General features: G+C 39.1%; 3 protein-coding genes across 4 annotated transcripts in view; 2 read left to right on the top strand and 1 right to left on the bottom strand.

Annotated features, from left to right (window-relative positions):
- Positions 1 to 232: 232 nt before the first annotated feature.
- On the top strand, positions 233 to 6266 carry LOC145437801 (phagosome assembly factor 1-like). The gene has a single exon (XM_080315103.1). It carries the CDS (start codon positions 4464 to 4466, stop codon positions 5685 to 5687), a length of 1224 nt encoding a protein of 407 aa, XP_080171229.1. The 5' UTR covers positions 233 to 4463; the 3' UTR covers positions 5688 to 6266.
- LOC145437797 (uncharacterized) overlaps positions 6253 to 26535 on the top strand; it is a 32575-nt gene continuing 12292 nt past the window's right edge. For both annotated transcript variants that reach the window (XM_080315098.1, XM_080315099.1), the window contains exons 1-3: positions 6253 to 6392; positions 12544 to 14970; positions 16958 to 17078. In XM_080315098.1, coding sequence (XP_080171224.1) covers positions 6309 to 6392; positions 12544 to 14970; positions 16958 to 17078 — 2632 coding nt within the window. In that variant the 5' untranslated portion in view covers positions 6253 to 6308. The remainder of the gene's footprint in view (positions 6393 to 12543; positions 14971 to 16957; positions 17079 to 26535) is intronic.
- LOC145437802 (phosphatidate cytidylyltransferase, mitochondrial-like) overlaps positions 17702 to 26535 on the bottom strand; it is a 28012-nt gene continuing 19178 nt past the window's right edge. The window contains exon 2 of the mRNA XM_080315104.1: positions 17702 to 24501. The gene's annotated coding sequence lies outside the window, so the exon portion shown is untranslated. The remainder of the gene's footprint in view (positions 24502 to 26535) is intronic.

Genomic DNA, 26535 nt, shown 5'->3' with positions numbered 1-26535 from the left:
TTTCCAAATTGGATCAGAATTACTGAATTTGCGAAAACTAGGAAATCGAATAAAGATTAGTTCATGTCAAATTAGAGTTCACTCTTATAAGCGCGAGAATGGCAAATGTTTGTAAAGCAAGCTATTGGCTCGTTTCGTGCTATACAGTTCTCTTGTAGCACTTTCAGTTAAACCAGGAAGTAGATTAGAATTAAAACTACAGGGTACATTGCACAAATTAGAATCATCTAGCTGTTCAAGGCCGGTATTATAGATTCAGTCTCTGTACTGGTATCGAATGTTACATTTACGTTTACCTTTACATTCGACAATACTGGTTTGTAGATTTAGGCTGGTGACCATTTCATATTACCGGGGGACTCCCCGAGTTAGCTGTGCGGTTGGCTCGACTTTACTGGTATATGAGAATCTTTCCTGTCATTCAGATGGGTAATCCATTAGTAGCAAAAGCTCGTAACATAGCAGACTATCGGTTCTTCAACGTTTATTCCCTGCTAACAACTATGAAGCTACATGTGTCAAGGCTAGACTGAAAACGATACTACCGGTATACAGCGACCTTGTTAGCTATGTTACTAAAGCAGTTGGTCCTATAAGAAGTTGGAGGTACAGAACTTCAATATGCAATTGAATAATATACTTATACTGAAATAAACCTGGATATTTTCAACTACCACTCGTCAACTTTGTAGTATATATGAAGTTATTTGGTAGCCTCTAGTAGTTGATGACGATAACCCCTGGGGTTCATTTCGATATGAATATATTCTCCAATTGTAAAGTAGCTTATAATTCATTGAAAACGAACCGAACGAATACCTGGTTTCAGACAGTGTAGCGCCACTATTTCCTGTCGAGGTACCGGTAATGATACGAAGGCTAGAGAAAACTGATCGGTAACAAGTCGCCCTCAGGCTGAGCCTCAAAGCATCTTCGACAAAAACTTTACCATGAATCTAGTTGAATTGAATTGATGTTCTGAACCTCCAAGAAGCCATGTAGTTCACGATGTAGCCTCTCTCACGCTTTACTGCGACTGTCATCGATACCTGAGCAAGTGAGCAAACACAGAACGCTCCTATCACTTCACTGCATCAACAACAGTTGGAATACAACCGCATGTCTGACCCGCTGGTAACATATTCGATCGCTTGCCAAATGTCTTCCGGCAACCGTTCGTTCATTTTCTACGTTCTGCTGTACGATTCGGCTGAGCGAGCGTTACGTGGGTGTGTGTCGCGCATCCTATTGACCAACTGCGCTCGAATGGAGACGTTTTGTAGATCGATTCTCTGTGTTGCTACTTGCTAGCGTCGCCGTTCAGTTAGTGTTAGTCAGCGTATTTGTACTAGTTAGTTCCGCATTTTCAGCAAGTACATAAGCAAGGGTTTGGTTCCGCTTTGCTGTATTTACCACACAGCGCTCGTACCGTGAACAAGGCGCTTGACGCCTTCAGCTACAAATAGGCGTGAAATCTAGGCCGAACTTCTCAACAAACGCCTCTATGGCCGACTATCAATACTGAATATGTTATAATAAGACCGATCTCTGTATTATCAAATCTCTAGTCGTTGCTCGTGCATTTCCGAGATTATTTCGACGTTGTTTCCTTGCGACTGTGTTAATCGTTTCTGATCTCAAATGCCAGCAACAGCTGTTACCAGCGATAAACATATTTCTTTGCGGAAATGAAGTTACGCCCTGTCGTGCTTGTGTAATATGCTTGGAGGAGTTGTTAATGATTTCCATCATTTCAAAACACCGCAAGATTGCGATACAACGAAAAGATGGCGAGGTGTCGAAACGACTTGGAGTATGGTCTTTGAAATCACTTCAGAGGGCCACCTGAGGTGTGATTGCTGTTTTTCTGGCACTTGAGGCCCTGGCTCATACAGCGCGCTAATTTCAACAGCTTCAAGTCTCGTCTCCTTTTCTTGTTAATGTGAAGCTGAGCCGAGTATTTGAACCGAAATGTAATCAGCTGTGAGCGAAGCGAAGAGGTCTCTGATGCGTTTCATTAACGGTTTGTCCCGCAGCACGCTGGCTACTAACACATATCGTAAATTGAGCACGATTTACGAATTATTTACCTTAAAAAAGCGAAGACATGTCACCTTCTTGGCCTATTAAAGCGGGTCGTCACATTTGTACCATTGAGTTCGAAACCTGATCGTTCTAAGCAGACTTTCTGTATATTTCTCATTCTAGATGGAGAATCTAATTTATGAAATGTTTCTCTCATCGATCTGATTTTTTTTCCTGAAAATGCTACAGAACTGTATACTATACGTAGTGCGAAACGAGCCAAGCTCGGTGTGCAGATATTCGCCATTCTCGTGCTCAAGAGAGTGAATTCTGATTTGATATGAAGTAACGTTGGTTTTTGTTGTATTTCACATCTAATTCGGAATTGAATTGAATTTCCAAAGTTTTGAGAATTCATTCATTTTAGTCGTCCTACTCTCGCTCGAAGATGGTTAATCTCGACGTAACTGCATGACATCACCAGCACATCATGTCTTAACGGTCCATTTCCAGGCCCCGTAAAATAAAGGTGTTCGACACGCCACGTCTGAAACTCAAGAGTCTGAACAAATAATACGCGACAGATTGAGAGAATGGGGAACTTTTTTTCATGATTGAGTACAGCCGACAAAAATTTAGAGCGTTCTAATTTCTGTCTGCTTTCAATGTGAAATAACTGTCCGGTTTGCGGCGAATACGGCCCTTGGCGGCCCCAATCCGAATCCAGACTAATGACAATTACCATGACGCTAATGCTTAACCCTAACCTCATCCAAAACCAAAACGTAACCCAACAATAACCCATAACCCGAGTGTGTCGAATTCGCCTCGTGCTCTATACAGTCATTCACTTCCATATTCGGTGAAGTAATTATTTCGAATTTATTGATACAATATTCTAGCCACATTAGATTTGAATTAGAATGACTGAGAACTTGGACATTGAAATGAGTTCAGTTCAAATCAAGAGCTTATTTTCATAAGGATGAAAATGGAAAATGTCTGTACACCGAGCTCGTTTCGCATTGGACAGTTCCCCTGTAGCGTTTACAGGGAAACCAGTAATTAGATTAGAATGAAAACTCGAGCATAGAAACATTTTACAAATAAAATTTAAATTAGATTGTCGGCATTTTGCTCCAGCTAGTCTAACGAGACCACTAAAATTATCTAGTTGTCCAATTCTTGTAATAATAGTCGTTACATTTTTGATGCCAAATTCCCAGACAATGAATTGCCTGACACTTCGTTAGGCGAAATAATCACGATAACAAGGTGCTTCATATTGTCAACAGAGGCTGTCGTCGGTATAAAAATCGACAAACTCGTTGACCTCGCGTCGAATGCTGTGACAAATATTTGAGGATCACTGTCCGAAAACAAAGTCTATCAAAACGCGCCGACAACATTCCATTTCGAACAATACGCGATGTCCCCGTGATAGTCGAATTACAAGGAAGTCGGTTAATAGGTGCGGTACGTTTTAGATCGATGGGAAAAATTGAGTGTATGAGTGATTGGATTGTGAATCTGCCATATGAGAATGAAGAATGTGGACATATGTAGGCTACGTTTTATGTTACCGCAAATAATGTTATGCCAGTTCTAGACTACATTAAAGATACGGCAACTTTCTATATTTCCGACGATGCCTATTTCATTGCACTTTTTGACAATGTTGTGGGTTTATCATGACTTCACAAATATATCATTTCCACTAACGCGTTAGCTTCGTACTGCCTGCCACGTATTCTGCAATACGACCAATCAAGGTTTTACGGCTTCCACAGTGGGATAAAGTATCCAAACTATAATTTCCGTTGATAAATTACCTATTGAGTGAAATAGAACATATCATTTCAGATTTCTCAGATCAATTTTCAGGTCATTTCAAAATCACATCTCACTGCTTGACTCGAATCATCACGATGATGCTCGATTCGGATTCTAGTATTCGAATCACGAATCATTATGCATTATGCATGCATTATTTTCACTCAGTTGTGCTATCCAGAACCGGACAACCACAAAATTTTCAGATTTTTAAAATTTGATTAGAATGAGTTACTGTGATACATTTTTCAAAATAGACTAGATTAGATTATACAATTTATTTCGAAATGAAATTAGAAATGAATTAACGAATTCGAAAAAATCCGCAAATTTAATCAACTTCAGTTCGTATCAAATTAGAGTTCATTATTAGTTATAAGCACGAAAATGACAAATGTTGGTACAGGAAGCTTGGTTTGGTTTAGGCACTATACAGTTATCCTTTTGCATTTTCAGAATTAGAATCTATAGGAGCATGGAAACATTTCACAAATTTAATTAGAATTCGATCACCGGTATTTATCTCTTATTGGTCTAAATTAGACAACCAGAATTATTTTGTTGTCAAGTAGTATCGAATCGCCGTTTTTGTAGCGTTTAGCGTTATGTTGGACTTACACGTGCAGCCCGAGGACTCTATCGGTAACGAGCAATGGAGTTTTATCCTCGGAATGCCAGTTAATCAAGCTTTCCATATCTTGGAGACGCACTGTCGCGTTATAAAGACAGTGGATGTCATTTATCAAGAAGCGAAACCCTTGGACTCGGACCTAGTGCTTAATTTATCGGGAGACGGGATCAAGCTGATTTTCGATTCTAAAAGTCAGAGGCTCAAAGTCATCGAAGTGTTCGATTTTTCGAAAGTGAAACTGAAATACTGTGATCATTATTTCAACTCTCCCCAAAACCAACCAACGCCTGATCAAATCGAGGAGGCTTTTGGAGCGACCAGACCCGGACATTACGATTCTGCCCGTCAAGCGTATATCATGAGCTTCAGAGGGGTGACTTTTTATTTTCAAATCGACCAACAGTACGAGTCTTTTTTCGCTTCACACCAAAACGAACACAGGTCATTCTCAAGCTTACCTTCAGACGCAGTCCCTGTGCTGTCTCGCATGTGTATTTACGCTGGAAACAGCAGAAACGGAACCACAGTGCCGCCGATGCCAGTACAGTGTTTTGGCGCTAATTTATACTTAGAAAACGCGTCTGTAGTCTTCGAGAACGGGCAAGCTAATGGTTTGAGTCTGAAATTATCCTCCACGACCACTGTGTCGGGAGGTGAGAAAACATCTCTCGATTGTGGGGTTAAGTTTGGAGACAGCGTGCAGAAAGTACTCTCAGAAATAGGATCGCCTTGTAAAGTGTTCTATAAACCGCCAGACAAAATGAGAATTCACAGCGTAGGAGCGCGGAAACTGGCTGAGACCCGAAACGCTGATTATTTCTACAATTACTTCACTCTTGGCATCGATATCTTGTTCAATGGCGACACGCACCGCGTTAAAAAGTTTCTACTGCATACTAACTTTCCTGGTCATTACAACTTTAACATCTACTACCGATGTGACTTCGCTATCCAACCTCCATTTCGCATGAAATCAGGATGTGACGAAATAGTAATAGGGCCTTGTAGTCTGTGGGATGAAGTCACGGAAAGTCTGAACTTCGACGCAGGCCGACCCGTGGTCTTGAATCGAACTTCTTCAACGAATAACACGAACCCGTTCGGTTCGACTATGTGCTACGGGATGAGGAACATGATTTTTGAAGTTATGGAGAATCATCACATCGGATCTGTGACTCTGTATTGCCCTTCCTCCTAATATGTGTCGGTCTTGTTTTCTTTATTTTCTGTCCTATCACTGTCATTATGGAAGACATATCAGCCCGGTTCTCAAATTTGTAAGATTTCTCAACGAAATCCGTTTCAAATGTTTGAATAAAAAATGTGTGATGTCACAACAGAAAAAGGATCAATAACGGAAATCTATCAATCAGTACAAGACTATTTTCGACACAATTTGAGAAGTTCTGAGTCATTGGGATTTCTTGTATTGTTGTTGTTTGAAATTGCATTCTGGTGTCATGTCATTGTAGTTCTCTGTGCAAATTATGGTTCCGTTATTTAATCAGTAAATGGAGATATTCTTGGATGTACAGAACTGCAATATACAACTGAATAATATATTCGTATATCAGCCGAAAATTCGCGGGTTTATTTGGATATGAATATACTATTCAATTGTATAATCCGGAAAAGGACTATGTGGTCGTAATTGTCACAATGATTGATATTCAGTATCTTTTGCGGTTCGTATTTCACGACTTGCCACATTTATGCTTGTGTACCTATAACAGATATATATGAATGACAAATTGTTCTCTATGGTGTGTTCCGCAGATTTTGTTACAAAATCTAACTGCAACCTGGTAACACTAGGGAAATGGCTGACACGCAAGGATCAAGGAGTATGATCGGAGTGACGGGCATCTCAAAGTCCCGGCACGTCGAACATCCAGTCAAGCAGGTATTGTATCTTTGATATGCCTTGTTAGCTCAAAACAATCTCCGCCATCCCGTGATACGGAAACCCATCAGTAGAGTTTTCAGCTTTTTCAAATCAGATTAGATATTAGAATTAGAATGACTGAACTTGGAAATTGAATGAAATTCCTAATTAGTATGAAATACAACAAAAATCAAGGGAACTCCATATCAAATCACAGTTGATTTTCAAAAGCACGAGAATACTAAATGTATGTACACCGAGTTGACTGGAGTTGTAGTTTGCCCTCTCACGAGTTCTTCGGGGAATGATTAAGACATGCTTCTAGTCTTGGGTTACCATACGTCCTCCTTTAGGAGGATTTGTTTTTCAGGTTTATGAAAATGTCCTCCGATGACGCTTAAATGTCCTCCTTTTCGGGAATACGTCCTGCTTTACAGCAGCAATGTAAAATACATTACAGCTACACCAGTATGAGATAGTATTTGTTGTGCACTGCAACAATCGACGCTACGGATTAATTTGTGGTTCACTGCGTCGTCATTATACCTAACATCTAACAAGGATTATTTTGACATCATTCCTTGGCGATTTTAAGGGGGCTCTAGTGTCATGTCGTTAAAAAATATTTGGAATCAGTGTGACAACAGCTTTCGATTAAAACCAGTTATTATAGAATATGAGGTCGGCCGATATCACAGTTGAGGCTTGGCTCGTCTCTGCCTCATTCACTCACTTTTCTCCTTATTTGCGAACAATAAATATGCGAATTGCGTGCTTTTCGGTGGTGTAAAATGTTCAAAATAATGAACATCAGTTCAGTAGACAAATACCAATATTCATGTCTGTTTTTTCACTACAGCCTTTTAATTATCCTAACGACAGGTGTGGCGCCGTCTCTCCTGTCCTGTCATGCCTGCAGTGCCCAGTGCCGGTGTGTTATAACCATGTTTGGTAGCGGAATTCACTTAAGATGTTGCGAACCTCTGGCGTTGCGTTACGTCAAAATACCAAGTTCTATGTGCTTCTTTGCTATGAGGATAAAACTGTGTAAATGTGTACGCTTACAACTTGAGGGAAAGATGAGGTAACTTCCCGAAACGCAATAATATCAGATTCCCATTGTGGCGTTTTAAAATCTGGATAGTCCCCCTTGAGTCTGTTCAATCACCTTCCTACATTCATGTATGTACGACTGTACGTACATTGTACATTGTACATTGTACAAGTACATGTACAGTACATTGTGCAAATGTATGTACATAACCATGCGTATATTCAGTGAGATAAGATCGATAAGAAATCTACGGTGAAGATCAGATGTTTGACAACTAAGATCAATATCAGTAATCAAACTAACTCTGCCGCTGCGAGAGATTATATGCTCCTGCTTGACTGCCTAAGCAGGTAGCGCTGGCCGAAACAAGTCATTTTATTATTCACAAACAGATGAGCGTGGTGTTTTGAGTAAAATCCCGAAAATCATTATAATATTCGACAATTTTGTGTTGGATTTCTTTTTTACTGTCACCGGGACCCAGCATGTAATAGTAAGTTGAAATTCAAGGAAGTTTGGTTAGAGATGCTGAGATTACCGGAATATTCTTTGATACCCAGAAGTGGTCAGTAACGAAGTACTTCTACTTTTTCGAAGTACTCAAGTAGTTTTCCGCTACTTACTTAAGTGACTATGACTATAATTCCCCGCTGCTTTTACTTCTACTTCTTACTATTTTATGATCTACTTACTTACTTTTCGCTCTTTTCAGTTCGTCATGTAGAAGTAGTTTAATCCTCCAATCATCAAGATAGCCAGAGGACTTTCGGGGCTGTTTTCATGGAGTAGCAAAATTTAATTTCATAAAAGTGAAGTAAAGCCCATAATCTACGCCGCGCTTTCGTGCACAGTAGAGATGGTGTGACAAATATGTTTTCACGAAAGTATCAGTAAATAGGTAGCGGGTTGCGTGGTTCCGTGCACGCCGCATTGTCGCCCATATGAGATATTTTAGCATATGGCCCAACGTTAACGTTTGGAAATTCCGTTTCGCAATCTAGCAGTCAGGCCTACCTATCATATCGTATTCTAGCAACCCATGACGTGTCCTAATCTGGAAAAGTGGACTGTGACTTTTTTACCGCTGGACCTGTTTTCGCAGACCACCGTTGAAACTTTCTGGACAGAAGACATGAAATATATTCTCCCTCGTTTTAGAAATAGTACTTGTATTTCTCTTTCAATTCCCAGTATCATAATGTGAGTTCGAATTATAGTTTCAGTTCTTTTGTGTGGAAAACATACATGTTGAAGTATAAAAGGAATCGTAGTAAGTAATGCCTCTATTTTCCATAAAAAAGCTACACTGTATGCCATTTTTTACGATCCTCCATATTTTTTATTAGCGTACGCTAATCGCGCACCATATCCGATAAAACTTCTCCGTATTGCTCTTTGATTAAACTATGGGCCTTATAATCTGGGGGAGGGCGCCATGCCATGATATTTTCTAAAACGGCGTGTTCGAGTAAACAAAGGATTACCGTAGTATCGCATTTTCATATCACTATATTATCATTTGAATCCCATGATGCGGACGAATGCTTATTCTGTCGAAAATTGATACCTCCTGAGATGCATCAATATGAATCAAGCTCACTACGCCTTCCGCATAACTCAATTTGCAACTTTTGACAATCCATGCAAATGAATTACGAGCGTTTTCTCAACTACTTACTTGAGCAGATGTAAATTCCGTCAATTCTACTTCAAGTATTTTTAGGTTACTTATAAAAGTACTTCTTTTACTTGTACTTGAGTATATTTTTGCGTCGCTGCTTCTACTTCTACTTGAGTAGCTTTTTTCACTACTTTGACCACCACCGTTGATACCACTAAAAAGCTAACAGGGTACAGCCTACAAAGAATCGTTTACCAACTCGAAGCTCCTATTTATCAAGGTTCGCATGCGAACGTGAACTGAACACTCGCACCATCCGTAGAAATCACATCCCAACGACGCAGCACCCACGGCGTAGGCTATTCACGATTCTTCAGAAATATTCTACCTGAAAGGAATTCCCATCCGACTTTTACAAAGTACTGCGTTTTCAAAATACGGAACTGTAAATAAGCGCCTATAAAAATCCACAACTAACTAACTAAAACACAACTACCTAATAAGCGACAATGCGAATTACTGAACTGCAAACGAGGTTTGCAGTATTGGAGGTAGAATCGACCTTTCAAAACAACGTAATTTCGAGTTTCAAATGGGAGGGGGTTCGATCCCCAAAACCTCGCTATGGCTAAGTCCATGTTAGTAGTGATGACTCTGAAAGAACATCACACAGCAGAAAACCGGTATCACGTTGACGCCAAACGATTTCTGGTTCTACATATATTATTTTAAATGTGCAACTAAAACTAGAACTAGTCACTTTTCAAAGTCTAGAACTTATTCCAACGGATTCGAAAAACCAGTTGAGTTCTTCACTACGTTCTATAATCTATATTATCAATTACATAACGGGTGGAAGACGTCAGAGAAAAATCACGCGCAAGCCGTTGCCCACAATAGTAATCTTCCACTCTTGACAAGAACCAAATTCTGGGCGACACGGGGACAGACAACATGCGACAAAATTCGCGTTATTGTCACATCATGATATAATCTATAATCGCGCACGATCTTGCACTCTCAGCGTAAAGCATGTGTAATAGGGTTGTTCAAATACAACTTTTTTACGGATTCCAGCCATTCACTGAAGTATATTGTCAGGTTACCCTAAAAAACGCTGCACACCAAATTTGGTTCAATTCTAACAAGTATAAACCACCGCAGACCAAATTTAAATTTATAATTTATTAGGAAAAATTGAAAAATCTAATTTCAAATTTTTCTGTCAACCCCATGAAAATGTTGAGTTGTCTTCAAAGACATTGCAAAACAAATTTGACTCAATTCCAACTGATAGAAGCGGAGTTATTTGAGTTTTTCGTTGAAAATTCCCGGATTGTCCTTGATTGGTGGTGCGACGATATCTTGCGCACGAGGCCTATTACAGATGCGATTGCGTGCGCACCAGGCCTGTTGGAGATGCGATTTTTCAGGCAAGCGCAATGCGTACATGGCCACTGGCCTGTTGGAGATGCGATTGTCCGTTCAGGCATGTCGTTGACGAGATAAATTTGCTAGGAGCGCGCGGCAATCAATGACGTAATTTCGCTCGCGCACAAATGGCAAACCAACTTAGCAGGAGATCGCGTGATGTTGTGCAGAGCTAATTAACAGCACGCAACAAATACGAATTACTGGGCACGTTGGCTGAATGTGATGCGCGATTAAGAACAAACGTGAACGGTGTGATTTCAAGTTTTATTTCGAGGTAGATTTTTTTCAAGACTTGTACCCACGCATAATGGAAATATTAGACTAGGAGGCGACGAAGGGCCGCGGGGCGTGAGGCATTCTGTCGCCAACCGTAACAGTGTTTAGTGCAAACCATAGCTCATCATAGATGATATATTATTATATATTAAACTCGCGCAGTCACACCTGCAGAAGCTATTCAGAAGTAATAATGCATAGAGGAAAAGATGTAGAGTAAAAAATCAATCATGAAAATGCAACAAGCGTGAAGTAACAGGATGTAACCAGAAACTTGCGCTAATATGGCGGACACGTACACAGCTAAAATAGATACATCTGAAAAAACTTTGAAGGGCGGAGATAATAAAGTTAGCTGATCTGGAAGAATGCTAATCGCGTGATTAAATACTGACTAATCGTTACGCATGAAGTTGGAAAAGGTTACGCGCGATGGTTAGTCGAGGTGTCCCGAGTTTTCAATCAAGTGGCGTTATCTGTTGCCTCATAATGCGAAAACGCGTTTTCGGCTGTCAGTTCTTAATTTGTTGAATGAAACAGCAGCCTGCTGATAACGATACTGCCACTGTGCAATAGCTAGAATTATCATCAACGGGAAATGAAAGTCGTGTCCAATTCGTTCGGTACAGCTAAGAAACGGATTATAGAATATAGATATCGCTCTGCAATGGCTGGTACATAATTTGTTGATTGTTTAGTGCCATTGGCCATTACCTAGATGAGAGTCGGCACGGTCATTATCGGAAATATTCGTGCGTAGGTATGGTACGCAGTGTAGGCAGTTTTCATAGATAACGAGTTATCTATAATTTGTCCCGGTTTGTCAAATCATGAGATTAACACTAACTTTATGCGCTGTGATCAACCGGTTGATAAATCCTGACGAACGTGATAATCGAATTTATTGCTAACATAACTTTATTTGGAGATTATACATCTGTATGTGTCTGTACAATGTGCATACCAATATATATGACATCATAATACAATATAATATATTCATCCATTAAACTTGAGAGGTAGGCAGTATTCAACTTGTGAGTGCCAACTCAAAAGTGAGAAATACTCGAAATTTTCATTGAATACAAAACCTTTGGTACAGGGCTGGGCAATTATTTTTCCCGAGGGACCAGAAGAGAAGAATAATGAATCACATTGCAAGCTTAAGCTGCTAAGTGGATCTGTAATTTTTAGGAACTGGAGAAGTGCGGGCTGATTTACCAAATAATAATACTTATCCATTGTCATTGTCAAAACAATGCAAGAATAGTTTTGATTCCTTTTAATTACGGAGAAAATTTTCGCCTTGATTAGGGATTTGGAAACGCCTGACGCAACAATCTAAAACGAAGGTCGTGGAATTCGTAGTGTAATAATGGCAACAAGCAAGGTTTGAACTGTACTATGGAATTTAGGGACGTGTGACTTTGTTACGGCATACTTCGTTGTACTGACTTTATGTTGAATTTGGATTACTCGCACGTTGACGTGATGCGTGGACTAAAACCGTCGGTTGTTCAAACTGTGCCGAAATAAAGAGGCTTCAAAGTAAACCCATTTCAGGTCCAGTATGTACAACCAATGGTATTATTTCAAGCATCAACATTAAAATGACAGTTTTATGTTCTAAAATACAAGCAACTTTTTGCGGGCCGGTCAGAATCAAGTCGCGGGGCAGAATTGGCCCCACGGGCTGTAAAATCCCCAGGTCTGGTCTATAGTACGACTGGAATTTGAGACTCTTTGTTGCAGAAAGCGCCTAAAACCCATTTTTTCTTGTTCAGAACTTTCAGTGGAATCATCCTGGGGGTTTGCGGCCAATTCAGCCGATCTGCCATATCAGATTTCCGGCCACGATGTGCTCCAACGAACCGTGGCTTGCAGGCAAAAGCCGAAAAGTAGGCTTCGACCCCATAGAAAAATTTACATCACAGACATTTCAGTTTACAGTATCGCACCCGTCTCTCGCGACCACGATCGAGCATGATCAAGACAACGCAAAAAACTTGTCGGCTGCGCCATCCGTGGCCGCCATTGCACCTGCAATTCGTAGTGAAGTCGTGAACAGAATAGTAGGTGCTGTCGTGCCTAACGCCAGAAACCCCCCCAAGTCATCACGTGGCGTTGTTGACCTCGTGACTAAGAACGTCTCGCAGCGCCGCGTTATCGGCAATTATCCGCGAAGGATCGTCATATCCAACCTTCCAGCCCCAGCTATAAGAAACACTTCCTTCACAGACATTAGAGACACAATTGAGCACACAAAAACCGCGGATTGCTCGTCCGTCACATCCTCACACGAAGACGTGCCGTTAGATTACTCGATGAAGACTCTTAGTAAGCTAGAACAGGAACCGGCGATCTCTACGAAAAGAAATCTTCCAGACGACATTGTAGAACGTCACATTTTGCTGTCTCCAGGCTTACAGTCCGTTGCGCAAAACGACCGCTTTTCTCCTTCAAATGACGGTCTCGCAATCTCCAACCCGAAGTACAACGCAACGACATCGCATTACGGCGAAAGGAATTCGATTCCTGATACAACAAATTTGGACACTCTGTGCGAAGTCGCTCTTTCCTCACCCCGCACACTTGCACGCAGGCACGCTCTCAATACGAAATACACTTCTACCAAGCCTGAGTCTTTACACAGGGGTAACATCACTGATTTGTTACAAGTTGCAGACCAGGCTGTCAGTGATGTTCCGGAGCTACAAAGTTTCGAAAACCATCTTCCACATAAAACAGTATCCGTGGAAAATGAATCCTGTGAACCTATTCAGCAAGAAGCGAACAATTGCGTTCCATCTAGTGAGAAAAGTGAATCTGATGCTGACAAATCCACTCTTAACAATATCAACAAGGTAACAGATGATCAGGTCGAATGCGACAAGCCTGATCGTGAAGTGGCTGCCGCAATAAAAACAGAATTTGACGAAATTCCGTTTTTACCGAGGTTCTCATGCCACAGTCCCATCGACTTGAACGAAGCTTGCCGCGACGAATACGACAACCTTTACGCGGACATCGATTCTGTTTCGGAAGGCGAGAAAAGTCACGCAAACAGTAGTAGCAGAAAAAGCCCTAGAAAACTGGACAGTCGTGCGTCGAGGACTGCGCAACGAGCGAAACAATCAGAAGGTCGCGACAGTTCGAACGAATCCGCGACATTTGACGGGAAAGTCGCCGATTTCTCGTCTTTGAAGCAAGAAATCCACGACGAGTCCCCAAACAAGAGAAAGTTCTTTAAACTCGGGTATCGAGTGCACTCGGAATGTGGAGACATCTCCAGAGTGAAACGACGGAGATTAGTGAGGAAACGGGACAGGCCTGCGTCAGATATTCTAAAAACCAAACCTTTCGCGAACAAACTCGACGCACATTCTGATAACGACAGTTCGGCAGAGGAAGATGGAGAATTCTTCAAAACAGACACCGCAAAAAAGCAGGTTAAAAATACATACAAAGAAAAAAGCAAGGAATGTCTAAAATGGATTGCCACTGCCAAAAACACGATCGATACAACAACAACATCCGGCGCTTACTTGACTGATGACGGAAAATTTAAATCTCTACTTGTTAAGGAACGTTTCCGGAGTCCCAATGCCCCCAATGTCTTAAGAAACGACTTTGCTCCGCCCTTGTGGCCTAAACCCGCCGCACCTGCTCTTATCCTTTCCCCGCCAAACAAGAAACCTCTGTCGTCCAACAGAAGGTTCTTGGCCGCTTCAGTGAAACAAGAGAAGCAACCCTTCGACGATCTGAACGAATCTGATACCCTCGACAAAGACACGATTCGTTTAAAATCGTTCGTTCACGAGCCTGGATCGGACGACCGTTCTGCACAACAGACCATGTCCAATTCACGACAAGACGACGACATGCTCGAGATGTCTTTCGACGAAGACACGGATGAAGAAAACTCAATTTCACTACCGAAACTTGCCGATGACTTGCCAATACCAGAGTCAACCTCACCATCCAAGAGTTTGTCGGAGGAGATCAAATCTCGAACGGTGGTGGTTTGTCTGGGGAGAGTTCAAGTCCTGGAGCGAAATTCTGACTGTTTGGGTGATCCCGATGCCAAAGATAACGTTACACGCGATGAAACTCATGAAAATGCAGCACCTAAAAACGCTCGAATTAGAGGCTGTTGGAAAGGGTTGGAGTTTGTTGACGAGTGTTCGAGAACTCCAACGTATTTTCAAAAGGTAGGTACCCAGTACTTTTGCTTTTATTGGAGTACTTAAGTGCGTACTCTAGTACTTATATATCAGAGTTGTTCAAATTTTTTTTTCCAATTTTTGCGGCTATTAGATAAAATTGTTGCCAAATACGTTGCACATCAAATTTGACTCGATTTAAACGAGTAGAAGTGAAGCTATTAGAGTTGGAAAATTTTAATTTAGCCTATTATAAAATAAACTATTTTTGTTTCGTATTCTACTGTTCAACCCAAGCAATTGTTAAGTTGTCTAATGAGACAATACATAGCAAATTTGGCTCAATTCCAACTGGTGGAAGCGAAGTTATTGGAGTTCAAAATCATGCATTTGAAAAAAAAAATATGACTGAGTAATTGAATTATTAATGAAAAACTGGAATAACATCGCTGCTACAGACTGGAATTGAGTCAAATCTGTTTTGCATAGCTTTTGTAGACAACTTAGTTAACCAAGTGGTTCACAACGTGGACGATTTTGAGAAACAAGGTGACGAAAATACCGGAGGGGTAGTCGAAAAGGGTGGGGAACCACTGGGTTAGCCTGTAAAATTTTAAGTTTCTCAAGCCGAATTTGGTGTGCAACGTTTTTTTAGACAACCTAACAATTTTAGGTAATAGCCACAAACATTTGAAAGCATGAATTACCGTACTTTTGAACAACCCTATTATACGTAATAGGCATATTTTCAAAAGGTAAGTAGGCCAAGTAACAAAGTACTTCTGCTTCTGGCGAAGTACTCAGTGGGTTTTTGCCTGCTTACAATACGAAGTACTTCTACTTTTTGAAGTACTTGAAGTAGATTTTTCCGACTCACACTTTTCAAGTAGTTATGATTTTAAACTACTTATTCTTGACAGTTGTCAGTTTTGTAGGCAAAAATATGCGTAGAATACCTACTTACTTACTTGTGAACCACCACTCCCACTTCTACTTGAGTAGAAATTCTGGCGTTACTTCTTCTACTTGAGTAGCGAGGGTGACTACTTTGACCACCTCTGGTGATGTTGGGCCACACTGTAAATTCATAGGTGAAAAGGTACACCCCAAGGATATATCTACATCAGAATTGGGTTGTTTGACACATTTACAGCCACTGGCAGTGTATGAAAACCCAATTTTGTACCCGAAAGTCTCATTTACCTAATTTGCTTTCCCCCCTGCGCCACCAGACCATCAATTCGGACATATTCAGAACAAAAACCAGGCTCAAGCATCACATAACTGAATACGTAACTGATATGGATGCTGCCCGGTAAATCTAAGGGTGGAAAACTACAACCCAAAATGAGTGGAAACTACATTCTGTGGGTGCAAAACTATACACCCCAGGGGTGGAAAACTACCAACCTTGTTAACTTTAAGATCGAGTCTCTACTTGTACTTGAGGAAAATAACCTACTTCTTGATGTCGAGTTTACTTTCTTCCCTCCACCGCCAAGCCATTATTAGAGCTCAATAACATTAACTGAATACATATTAACTATTTACCGTACTATTATGTTTATTGTGTGTTGTATTTATATCATTTATTTTTTCTACTTATCATCATTCTCTGATTCATCATCATGACTATTGGTTACTGTATAAATCATTTTTTCGCTTGTTAATTTTGATTTTTTTTTTCAATTTTCAAATTTGAAGTTTGAAAAAATTTGAAAAAGTTTGAAACTCCTGCTCTAGGCTAACACATAATTTAAATCAATAACAACATCATATTATGTCTGTATATTAGATAATATAATATTGCAGACATGTAACCTAAGCTAATATTACTAAATTAACTGCTGTTTAACTTAAAATGCACCCATTCTGCTAACAACAATAACAGATTCAAATGAGCCAGCGACAGCGTTGAGGCTTTAATCAACAATTAGGCAATTTCTCGTTCTTGCATGGCCCACCGTTTGTAAGGTGGCAGTTTGCAGAATAGGTGGGTTACAAAAATGTTGTCAATATTCCTGTCGTTTTCTAGCCAGCTGAAAAGGAGAAGATGTGGACTATAGTCGAACTTGCTTGGAAAAAGCTGTTGGATATTGGATTAATTAACGAGACCGAGCCGGACAAGCGACTCACCGACTTTCGTGGCATGAATCGTAAGTGCTGTTCGATATGTGATGTTATTTCCAAGATTAGATCATAGTTAGCTGAGCGTATAGGGTTGAAGCTATTTCGTGGATGTCAAATTTGTCGGTTAGTCGTTATGAACAATGTTTAAATTCTACTTTGATCTTCGACTCGTAATTTTGTCTACGGTTTGATGTTTAGATAGCAAAATGGTAGGAGTAAGCAGTACTACATCCATAAATATCACATATACGTAATCGTAAGAAAGAGAAGCCCATAGTTGTGAGGTTGTTTCCTGTAGAAGCGATGCTCCATGTTTTAAGTGTTAAATTGAAGTTCGAGTGAAGTGAGCTGTGGCATGAAACTGAATGGATTGATTGTTTCGTAAATCACAGAAATCCTGTAATAGTTCGTTGGTTTGGTAGCCATGGTGTTTCGACATGGCCTGGTCATTTTACAGTAGGACAACATTATTTTAGTTATTGTAGCTATTTTAAGATATGCTTTAAAGCTTTTGGGAGTATATGGATATCTCTTGACTTCCCCGCAGCTGCACAATGCCGACCATCGCTTCACGTCTGATTATAGTTTCAACCACAGGTGTACATTGGCGATTTTCAGTAACTGGAGACATGAAGCCTCACTGCCTTACATGTACAGGCTCAGCAGCACTTATATACAGAGCAAATTAGGAATCTTGATTTACATATTTTCTCAATTTAAAAATTTGTAGGCTCTTTATAAACTTACTCGCGAACCACTTGAGATGCTCCTGCGTACCACAGTTTGGGAAGCACTGGTGTATATGGTCAAATTCACAGAGATCACACGATTCAACTGTGTTGTCACGTACGGAATCTGTCTGATTGTCAATTTCGGCATTGGCTAAATATTGTATTGGTTCCCTTTTATCTCACCAATTGCAGTACTTTACTGTATGAATAATTCAGAAATCGTGATTGTGCAATTAGTCCTGCAGAATTTTCGGTCAACCTAGAAAAAATTCTTATAAAGACGTATTATATACCGTTGGAAAGATAATTTTATCAGCTTTTTAATGATGGGTTTTGTCATTTTTTTTACCTTGGGGAAAAAAGTTATGACTAAAAACGTGCCAGGGGGTAAAGTACTATTTTGCCTGACATTAAAATACAATTATAAGCTAAAACACGGTACCTTCGTAACAGAATACAACACCATAAATTGGAATATCACTCTCAGTAAAGCAAACTAACAATCGAACAGCAAAAAATGAAACATAACTTTATTAAGATGTATTTATCATAGGTTAAGGGGGCAAAAGTTGACCAAGACGGAGATGATTGATTCAGGCTCATTTATTGTTGCTGAATCCGATTCTGTGCTTATAATTTCTCTGTCACGTCAGATTTTTTCCGTATTAATTTTTCTCATTTTCATAAATTAATCAAATTTCAGCTTTTGTTAGTGACATCACGGTTAGCATACAATAGCAACAGATCAAATGTTGTTATTGAAATCATTTATCATGGAACCTGGGTTGTTGTAGCCTAATACATAATGAGTGAGTTTTTCGGTGAACTTGAATAAAGTGATTCTCTATCATCGTCCAATCAGAAGCTCTTTTCGGCCCGTACATTTATACTGGTCAACAAATACCAAATACCATACTTGAACAGATGGCAGAAATGTTTTTAAATGGTATCGAGGCTTTTTGTTTGTGTTTTGCAATATTAAACGCCATTTCTATATACAAAAAGCTTTACATTTTTGGCGGTTTCTGATTTGCCGTAATAATTTTTCTATCAACTTGAGCAGTGGTTCTCAACCTTTTTGTATTCGCGGACCCCTTTTGGACCCCCGAAGTTGTAATTCAAATTTAGCTCAAATATCGTACAATCTTCATCTGTCTTGTGCAACTGATAACTGTAAGCTAGTGATAAACAGCAACAAAATTACTTTTCTTGAAAATAACAGCATTATATTTATGTAGAAATTGGGTTGACTTTTATTATTTCAAAACTAATTATTTAACTGCATTTTTTGAAATACGTGGCCGAGTTTTTAAAATCTGCGCCTTCGATTTCATATCAACGAGTGCTAAAAATCCATTTAAACAAAGAAAGGCGGTGGTAAATGTAATAATAAGGCATAATGCTTCCGACGACACATTTGGGTATGATCGCAACAATGATGACACCAAAATTGACAAACAATTTTTTTTTATTGAACATATACCGTCAAGCCTGTTAATTCATATCTAGCAGCTCATCTTGAAGTTATTAGGGAAATGGTTATGTAGGAGAAAACGGATTTAGCTATAGCTGTAGCTATATCCATTTATTCAAATTTTGAGTTGCATTTCTCAAACTTATGGAAAATCATGTTTTGTAAAATAATCATTTTTTTGCCATATGTTGATCATATGTCTATGTTTATCACTAGGGCGATTTTTTGTTGACATGTCGAGGCCAAGTATCTTTCGTTGTACTGTAACTACTGGAGTTCTTCATAGGTCCAGATCTTGTTAAAATAGAGAGTTTTTCCAGGTCACACTAGTTTGTACGTAAGGACAGACAGTTCCGACCAGAAATGAAGATAAGTAGTACAATTATAATATTATGTGCGAAAACAACTAATTTGAGGGCACAATTATGTTTTTCAAGTTAAAAAATGTCAAAAGTTTGATTGTTTAGGTCAAAATCTTCTGTCTTTTAGGTAAAAAAATCGCCTGCTTATCACATTGCTTCAAGGTTAATCATGGCCGAAAAATTGAGAACTTTACATAATGTTAATTTTCTCAAAATGTGTAAAATGCACACGAGATACTTTGATTCAAAAGCCACGATATGTTTCATGTGAAGGTTGCATTGAATTTTTCCCAGTTGAACGAAATCGTCGGAAAAGCGCAACTATATGAGTCCTTAGCTTCATGAACAGAGGTGCTCAAAGTAGTCAAGAAAGCTGCTCAAGTAGAAGTGGGGATGTAAAAATCTACTCAAGTAGGAGTAGAAGTAGTCCTTTTAAAAGCAACCTGAGTAAGAGTAGTAGTCTTTTTAAAATCAACCAGAAGTTACTTGAAGTAGAATTGACTGACTTTAAATCTACTCAAGTAAGTACCGTAGTTGAGAAAACATCCGTAATTCGTTCACATGGACTTTCAGAAGCTGCAAATTGAGCGGAAGGTGTCTTGTTCTTAATTTATATTGATGCTTCTCAGGTGGTATCAATTTTAGACAGAATAAGCATTCGTCCGCATCATGGGATGCAAATTATAGGAAAATGCGATTCTAATCCTTCGTTTACTCGAACACGCCGTTTTATAAAACATCATGGCATCGCGCCCTCCCCAATATTATAAGGCCCGTAGTTCTATTTAAATATCTATGATGTAAAATACCATATAGCGTAGGGCGTAGCAATATTTTCGGAAAATAGAGGCTTTACTAAACTTGCTTTCATACTTCAACGTCTATGTTCTCTAGAACAGTGGTTCTCACACTGTGTATAATCCTAATTGCAAATTTGAGATTTCTCTCGTCAACAGTCATAACCTTCCATGCCATCAAACTATCCGTTGGGTTTGCTCGCATTTTAGTTGCATTTTTTGATATGACGATAAGGGGTTTGTGAAAATTTTCAATATCATAAAAAGTTTGAGAACCACTGCTCTAGACAAAAGAACTGAAACTAATTAGAACACAAAGCATGATACTGGGAATTGAAAGAGAAATTCAAATACTACTACTACAACGCAGATATTATAGGCTATTTCATGTTTTTGTCTAGAAAGTTTCAACAGTGGTCTGCCAAAACAGGTCTAACGCTAAAAATCCGAGTCCACTTTTCCAGATCAGGACACGACATAGGCTGCTAGATTACGATATGATAGGTAAATGCAAGATTGCGAAACGGTTGTTTCAAACCTTATGATGGGCCATATTTACAGTGATGAAATATTTCATCTGGGCGACAATGCGGTGTGAACGGAACCACAGATCCCGCTACCTAAATTATATTCACCGATACATTCGTGAAAATATATCCATCGCTTCATATAAAATGTGCACGATGCGCGATGAAAATTCCGAGCTTCACTTTATAGAGATTAAATGTTGGTACTCCGTGAAAACAGCCCTGAAATTCCTCAGGCTATCTTTCTGATTGGAGGATTAAACTACTTCTACTTGACAAATTGAAAATAGCGAAAAGTAAATAAGTTGATCACATAATAGGCCTACTGCAAATTAGAAGTAGAAGAAAACTACTTGAGCACCTTGAAAAAGTAAAAGTACTTTGACCATTGTTACTAACCACCTCTGTTCGTGAATTACTTTTCAGAATGATACCTTTACTGCACAAAAACACAACCAGGGCAAGTGGAACCTTCCTTAGGAATAATTAGGGATTCGCACCAATTAGATTCGATATTCTGCCCATGAGCTCTAAGATTGCAAAATTCACACTTTTCAAAACATTATAAATGGGAAAATTCAATTGAAATCAATTCAATTGAAATTGTTATTGGACTTCTACATGGATCTTTGAAACCTGACGAGAAAGGCGATTTTTATTGACCTAAAAAATCAAAATTTTGACATTTTTTAACTTTAAAAATCCTAATTTTGACAAAATTTGACCTCACGTATGCAAATTATAGCCTATGTTTTCCCAAAAAATGTTAGAATTGTACTAGGCTACTTATCTTCGTTTCTGGTTGAAACTGTCGTCTGTCGGTCCTTACGAAGTAGTTTACTGACTAATTTTTACATGAAAAAACTTTATTTTAATGAAATCTGGACCTATGAAGAATTTCAGTAGTTACATCAAGCATTATGGTAGAAATGTTCAAAATTTGTTGTATTGCAGCAAAAGATCCTACATTCTCGGGTAGAAAGTGTCTGTCCTTACTAAGTAGCTTGCTAAGAATAAAGACAGAACGTTCAACAGCAGCAGTTGTTGGTTGGCAACACTCAAGTTGTGCGTACACTGCTGGTGACACACCATGTGGCTGCATTCTGACAATGGTGTCTACATCACAATTTTTCATCATGCTTTTCTGAATAGAAGAACCAATGCCCACGGTCTGGCTTCAGTTAGGATTGAGCATAACAACATGTCAACCCTATTTGTTTCATTTGACCGTTTATGATTCACAATGAGCAGACAATGGGACGTCTACAACGGTAGGCCTATGAAGTAGGCTACAAGCTGTAAAATGTGGAATGATAAGTCTACTGACAGTGCAAACATCTACAATAAAACGAAATCCAGGTGGTAAAATTTTTTTGACAATTTTAACCTAACGCTACAATTTTGACATGTAGAAAAAGTTTGTTAAAATATAAGAACCAGTTGTTAATCTGAGACGTAATCAAGATATTTGTATTCATTTGCACCATTTACTGACTATTTGTCAGATCAGGAATATTTGAAATAGACATCGGACGGCTATAGTCGCTACACTTGTCTTGATGAGTTGAACATTTCACTTTTTTGTTGTTGCTTGTAACAGATCCTGTTTGACTTTATATGACCGCTGTAGTTTACACTAGTCTTTGCGGTTTTGCCCTCTTTCATAGTTTCTTCCTTGTATTCCAATAACGTGAATCCATTTTTGAGCTTACAGCTTGAATTCATGAGCATATTTGACTGCCTGGCAGTACTGGTACTTAGTGATGATAGCAGGGTGAAACTTTTTTGGGATGTTGAGTGAATTTTGAAGGTCTTTGTATGTCTGTGTGGAAATTTACTATCTTGCTTGGTATTATAACCTATATGTATTTTATGCGTGGAACTGGGATTCTGGGAATGCAGTTATCTATGCAAGTTTTTTGTAATGGTACGGTAGCCTACATCTTGACCTACGTCATCTGGTTGTTAGGCAGTAGCTATGTAGTCCGGACATTAGATTTCATTTATTTCCCACTTTACCAGGATTTCTGGTACAAAACCGTGACATATATAGCCTATACATGACTCAGTAGCAATGAAGATCAAGGAGATAATACAGTTCCCGAAACCATAAATAAATGAAAATATAAACACCGGTAAAGGAAATATATTCTGGACCAATTTGAAGCGGATGCTCATCGAAGCTTAACATAAAAGGAGTTCCAGGGATCATCTTTTAATACTGCTGGGTGATCTCAATTTCAATGCATTTCCAGGCCATGCCGAAAGTGATTTATTGCCATACAAGTGGTTCGGATCCGCTGATGCATAGGACCAAAGAAGGCCAAAAAGTTAGGCATAGCATAGTCGAATGGGAAATGTCATCAATCTATTCGTCTCAGAATTTGTTTGTGTTTTGGCGTTAAAATGTGACGATTAGATGAGTTTATAGCTCTCATTCGAAGGGCATGGAATTATTTTTCAATTAATTACCTAGCGTCAATCTCATATTTCAATAATAAAAACACAGGTCTGAGGAAGTTGGACACCATTCTTCATTGCTAGATGCGAGAATCCAGATTTTACTGTGCTATGCCTAACTTTTCTGTCTTCTATGATCTCAGTGTCTGCGTCAACGAACCAAGCAGTCGTATCCAATTAAATCACTTTATGTGTAATGCAGAAAGCAAGATTCAATTAAATAATCCTATTTTAAATGAAGACTGTCGAACAGTACCAGTAATCGATGATAATCTATGGGATTCATCTCAATGAAATATTTGATTAGAAGTAGCTTTAAAATTGATCCACGGGGCTCTCTGCAACTTCATCTCTACTTCAGTCATGCTGAGTTATTCGTACCAAATATATAGTTGAAAAATGAACAAAATCCCAACTTCCTAGCTAATGTGGTCACCTTCATGTACCAGAATTTGCATTTGAGGTCTGACACACAAGTAACTGCTTGCTGTACCAGCTTCCCATCGATCACATAAGTCAATACAAAAACAAACAAGGCAGGATATTTCCACATTTTGACTACAACGGCTCTGATTTTCACTCTCCTATACCGTACTATACTACTCCATACAAAATGTATTCACATGTTCAATGTTCACATCACTATATGAAATAGAAAAGGTGCAGACAACCGGTCGCAGTACGCTCGCAAAATTCCATGAAACATAATTTCTTACAAAAAAGTCATTGATTCAGCGGGATTCATGCCATCAAATTTCTGCATCATATAATTAGCCCATGATTTTTCAAAAACCTAGCATTGAACTGCTTGTGCGCGCTATGACATCCGAGCAGATCAGAACAAGATAACTGATGTTTATGTTATGATTTTCTATCATTATATAACACAAACTAAGATCATTTTACGCACACCAGTCTCTACGCAAAGTGATATTGAAAAATCCTAGTTTTGTCCAGAAATTCCTACTCCGGTAAGAAACTACTTGACAAAATAAACTAGACCAAATGCTGCCCCGAATCGGTCCATATTCCACTCCGAAATAGCGAGGATGGTTCATGGTGACAGGTCTGACGATCAGCCATTTCTTCGTTCGATCTCTGAAAGTAATGGAGTATGAGCTTGGTACTAGTGTCTAGTGTAGCACAAATGGACGACCGATGGTTATACCACAGCCAGGTCTTGACCATGAATGCATAGACTAGCCAGCGGTTCTCATTCAAGGTTAAATTGTAAACTATATGTTTTTCTGCAAGTAATTCACAGCCGTGTGTCAGACTTTTAGTTCGGTTACGATTATCAATGGGTGATCTGTCATTTGTTTCAGGCTCGTTGAAGGCCAATTATTATACCGGTATGCGATATTTGGCAACGGTATTAAGCTAGGAAACGGCATATTTGCAGTTCTTTCAGAAGCAGTCGGACAATCAAAATCAAGTTACCGTAAACCGGGGTAACTTTGTACTTAAAGGGTAACTTTGGACATTAAGCAGTAAACGATTTAAATAGTTAATGATGGAAAGAGTTGCCGCTGGATGTCCGATTCTTTTTCATCAGGCAGAAGTACTACAAGTAGTCTCAATAAAAGGTGGATTCATTGCACTACCAGATAAACTTGACCCAGCATTGATAAATTAATGGCTGGGTTCGATTTCATCAAAATTGATTGCCAATAAAATTATTGCAACCAAACATAGATAGCATGTGATTCATAGATTCAAAACTTGGCAGCAGATACCTCTAAGCAGTCTTAATCCATGGCAAAAATATCAGTGGGCTCACCCTTAGATCAATATAAGAACATGTGATGTTCAAAGTTACCCCGTCAAATTTTATCAGAACAGGGTACCTTTGGACAATGTGATATTTAGAGCTCTGAAAAGTGGCTGCTTCATCTGTGTCAAAGTGTATCGTCAACTAGATTCGTTATGACCGGCCTGATGGCTCTTTACAATGGAATGAGAAGGTTAATAAATTAAGAGTTTGCCTAAATATGAAAATATGGGTAGGCAATGAACCGAGAGATTGTAATCGGATGTAAGCTACTTCAAAAACCTATCACATACTCCTAAAGATATGCTGAATATGGGATATCGTCAATCAAGACAAACATATCCATCAGAGGACATAGGAAAGGGAAAGTGACAAAGTGTATATTTTTGGTAAAATCGGCAATAAATCACGGTAACATGTGCTTGCTGTCGATTGCTGACACCGCCAGCGGGATACCCCTTATCATCATACCCCTTATAAGTCACAAATGGTGAAGGCATGAGGGGCAATTGTGATAACGGATGAATAAGGGAGGGCATCAACCGTAATAAACTACCCAATTTTTTTTAGGGGGGGGGGGGGGGGATTAGGTAAAAATCATGCAATAGGCCAGACATTCTATTTTGTTTCAGTTTTAGCCACTGCTCTCATCAACTCTTACTAAATAAGGCTATTTATGAGGTTTCACAATAGAGTGAAAGGAATACAAAAAAGTAGCCTACATTGTCCAAAGTTACCCCTCATGCCTCTACTCGCTAATTTTCAGTTTGTCAAGTAGAAGTAGTTTAGTCCTCCAATCAGAAAGATAGCCTAAGGAATTTCAGGGCATCAACATTTAATTTTCATAAAAGTTAAATACAGCCCGGAATTGTCGTCGCAAACAGTAGATATGTAGTGACAAATATGTTTTCACGAAATTATCAGTGAATATAATTTAGGTGGTGGGTTATGTGGTCCCGTTCACACCGCATTGTCGCCCACATGAAATCTTTCATCACAGTAAATATGGCTCATCATCAATCTAACAATACCTATCATATTGTAGTCTAGCAGCCCATGGAGTGTCCTAATCAGGAAAAGTGGACCCCAAATTTTTTGAGCGTTAGACCTGTTTTAACAGATCACCTCAGAAACTTTCTGGACAAAGGACATGAAATAAATCTTCCGCTCTTTATTTGTATTTCTCTTTCAATTCTCAGTATTATACTTTGAGGTCGAATTAGTTTCAGTTCATTTGTTTGTCTGGAGAACATTCATGTTGAAGTATAAAAGCAAGTGTAGCCATGCCTCTATTTTCCGAAAATAAAGCTACACTATATGGCGTTTTTACGATCCGCCATATTTTTTATTAACGTATACTA

This window comes from Botryllus schlosseri, chromosome 4 (assembly GCF_051294905.1).
Source record: "Botryllus schlosseri isolate E-star chromosome 4, Bs_hap1, whole genome shotgun sequence".
Classification (NCBI taxonomy): Eukaryota; Metazoa; Chordata; class Ascidiacea; order Stolidobranchia; family Styelidae; genus Botryllus; species Botryllus schlosseri.
The sequence above is the reverse complement of the archived record's forward strand: the minus strand, read 5'-3'. Positions and strand labels throughout refer to the sequence as shown.